The sequence below is a fragment of the Penaeus vannamei genome, chromosome 35, assembly GCF_042767895.1.
Source record: "Penaeus vannamei isolate JL-2024 chromosome 35, ASM4276789v1, whole genome shotgun sequence".
In the NCBI taxonomy this organism is placed as follows: Eukaryota; Metazoa; Arthropoda; class Malacostraca; order Decapoda; family Penaeidae; genus Penaeus; species Penaeus vannamei.
The window spans coordinates 7,769,726-7,772,225 of NC_091583.1; the positions used below are offsets into that span (position 1 = coordinate 7,769,726).

Below are 2,500 nucleotides of genomic sequence, written 5' to 3' on the forward strand. Positions count from 1 at the left end.
TAAATGGTCTTGTGGTACAGGGAATGTATGAACAAAAAGAAATAACATTACCCCATGTATATTCTAGAGAAAGTTTATCAGCCAGACAAGATCAAATTCCAAGACTAGAAATTGCTCAAAGTTGGCCATTTTTGCAGAAAATTGCTGATAAATTAATGCCTTACGACTCTGATGTTGAGGTTGGTTTTATCATGGGACTCAGTTGCACGAAGAAGATCCTTTTGCTATGAGAACTGACTTAGGATTGGGTATCATAGGGAAGCTTCAAGACAATATTGTAGCAGATGGAAGTGTACATGTACGTAGAACCATGGCTCAAGAAGCTGTTATTAATAATGAGAAGGCAGCTAATTTCTTCATAATTCCAAACAAATCAAAGGAAGTTATTAACCCTCAGCAAGTGAATAGAATGTTTGAACAAGATTTTAATGACAAGCAATAGTATCATGTCCTATGAAGACAAATTATTTTTGACAAAAATGGAAAAGGGAGTATATAAGCAAGAAAAAGGACATTATGAAATACCACTTCCCTTAAAAAATGAAAAGGCTAAGTTAGAACAATACAGATCTAGCTCTTTTCAGATTAAATAAATTGAAGAGAAAGTTTAAAGTTGACAAAAATTATCATCAAGATTATGTGAAGTTTGTGCAAGACATGCTAACACAAGGTTATGCGGAGATTGTTCCAGAGAAAGAAAGCACGGCATGATGGACTTGTTTGGTACATTCCTCATCATGGAGTTTATCATCCAAAGAAACCTGGAAACATCAGAGTAGTATTTGATTGCAGTGCAGACTACAAAAAACAGTTATTCAATCGTCACTTATTACAAAGACCAGATCTTGCAAACAGCCTCATAGGAGTACTGTCAAGATTTCGTCAAGAAGACGTAGCATTTGTATGTGATATTTCAGCAATGTATCATCAAGTACACGTAACTCCTAAGTATAGGGACTCGCTACGATTCTTATGGTGGAAAAATGGATATTTAGAAAAAGAAGTGATTGAATATGGGATGACTGTGCATTTGTTTCGTGCAACTTCTTCTCAAAGTGTTGCTAACTTCACTTTAAAGAAAACGGCTGATGATAATGATCTAGAATTTGGTTCTGAAGCAGCTAACTTTCTCAAACAAGATTTCTATGTTGACGATGGTTTAAAATCAGTTCCTACAATTACAGAAGCAGAAGCCATCCACCTTGCTGATAAAACTAAAGCAAATGTGCACGAAAGGTGGATTTACGTTACATAAGTTTTTATCCAACAAAAAGGAAGTCCTTGCGTCAATCAGTCCAAATGATATGGTAAGCAGTATCAAAATACAAAATTTTACTAAAGATACACTGCCTATTGAAAGAACCCTAGGAATAGAATGGTGAATGGAATATGATCATTTCAAATTTAGGAGTAATTTAAGCAGCAAATCTGTAACCAGAAGAGGTATATTATCAACAGTTAGTTCTATTTATGATCCATTAGGTCTGGTATCTCCATTTATTCTAAAAGGTAAAAGAATACTCCAAGATTTATGTAAAGATGGAGTAGAGTGGGATGATGCAGTGCCAGAAAGTATAAAGGTAAAATGGAAGCAGTGGAAAATGGAATTACTTTTTTTGCAAAATGTAAATGTACCAAGATTTTATAAGCCTGGAGGGTTTGGTAAGGTAAAGCAAATTGAATTTCACCATTTCTCAGATGCTTGTCAAAATGGTGATGGGCAATATTCTTATATAGGAATGATAAACGACAAAGGGCAGATTCATTGTGCACTTTTGATGACAAAATCTAGAGTAACACACTTAAAGGCAATAGCAATTCCAAGACTAGAGCTTGCAGCAGCTGCTTTATCAGTTAGAATTCACACAATACTCAGAAAGCAATTAGATTATGAGAATATGAAAGAAGTATTTTAGATTGACAGCAATGTGGTGCTTGGATATATCCACAATGAAGCTAAGCGGTTTCATGTGCTTGTAGCTAATAAAACTCAACAAATCAGGGATCAAACATCACCTTTACAGTGGAGGTATGTTGAAACAGACAACAATCCAGCTGATTATGCATCACGAGGTGTGTCTGCAAAGCCTATGATTGAGAATTCCATGAGGTGGAAAGGTCCACAGTAGATTCTATGGCAGGATGTAGATTTAACACAAAATGTAGAAGACTACGGTGTAGATGAAGATGACCCAGAAGTTAAGAAGGTTGTCTCATGTCTCACAGAGACTCAAGAAGAAAATTCAGTATTAGATAGACTAGAATATTTTCCAGACTGGCATAAGGCTAAAAGGGCTGTACCAGTATGCCTAAGACTTCAGAAGAAATTCAGGGGCAATAGACAAAGAAATGATTCTGAAGACAAAGTGAGAAATATAAAATCTATATATATTCCAGTGAATGCTGCAGAAATGAAAGAAGCTGAACTTGAAATAATTAAACAGCTCCAAACAAAGTTGTTTGCTGAAGATAGGAAAGTATTAATAAAGAAGCCGAATGT

The 2,500-nt window shown here is 35.3% G+C and overlaps 1 protein-coding gene across 1 annotated transcript in view; it reads left to right on the plus strand.

The window, feature by feature from the left end:
- Positions 1–226: 226 nt before the first annotated feature.
- LOC138859347 (uncharacterized) overlaps positions 227–2,500 on the plus strand; it is a 2,458-nt gene continuing 184 nt past the window's right edge. The window contains exons 1-5 of the mRNA XM_070114153.1: positions 227–400; positions 671–1,236; positions 1,409–1,667; positions 1,917–2,073; positions 2,167–2,500. The exon at positions 2,167–2,500 is cut by the window's right edge and continues 184 nt beyond it. Coding sequence (XP_069970254.1) covers positions 227–400; positions 671–1,236; positions 1,409–1,667; positions 1,917–2,073; positions 2,167–2,500 — 1,490 coding nt within the window. The remainder of the gene's footprint in view (positions 401–670; positions 1,237–1,408; positions 1,668–1,916; positions 2,074–2,166) is intronic.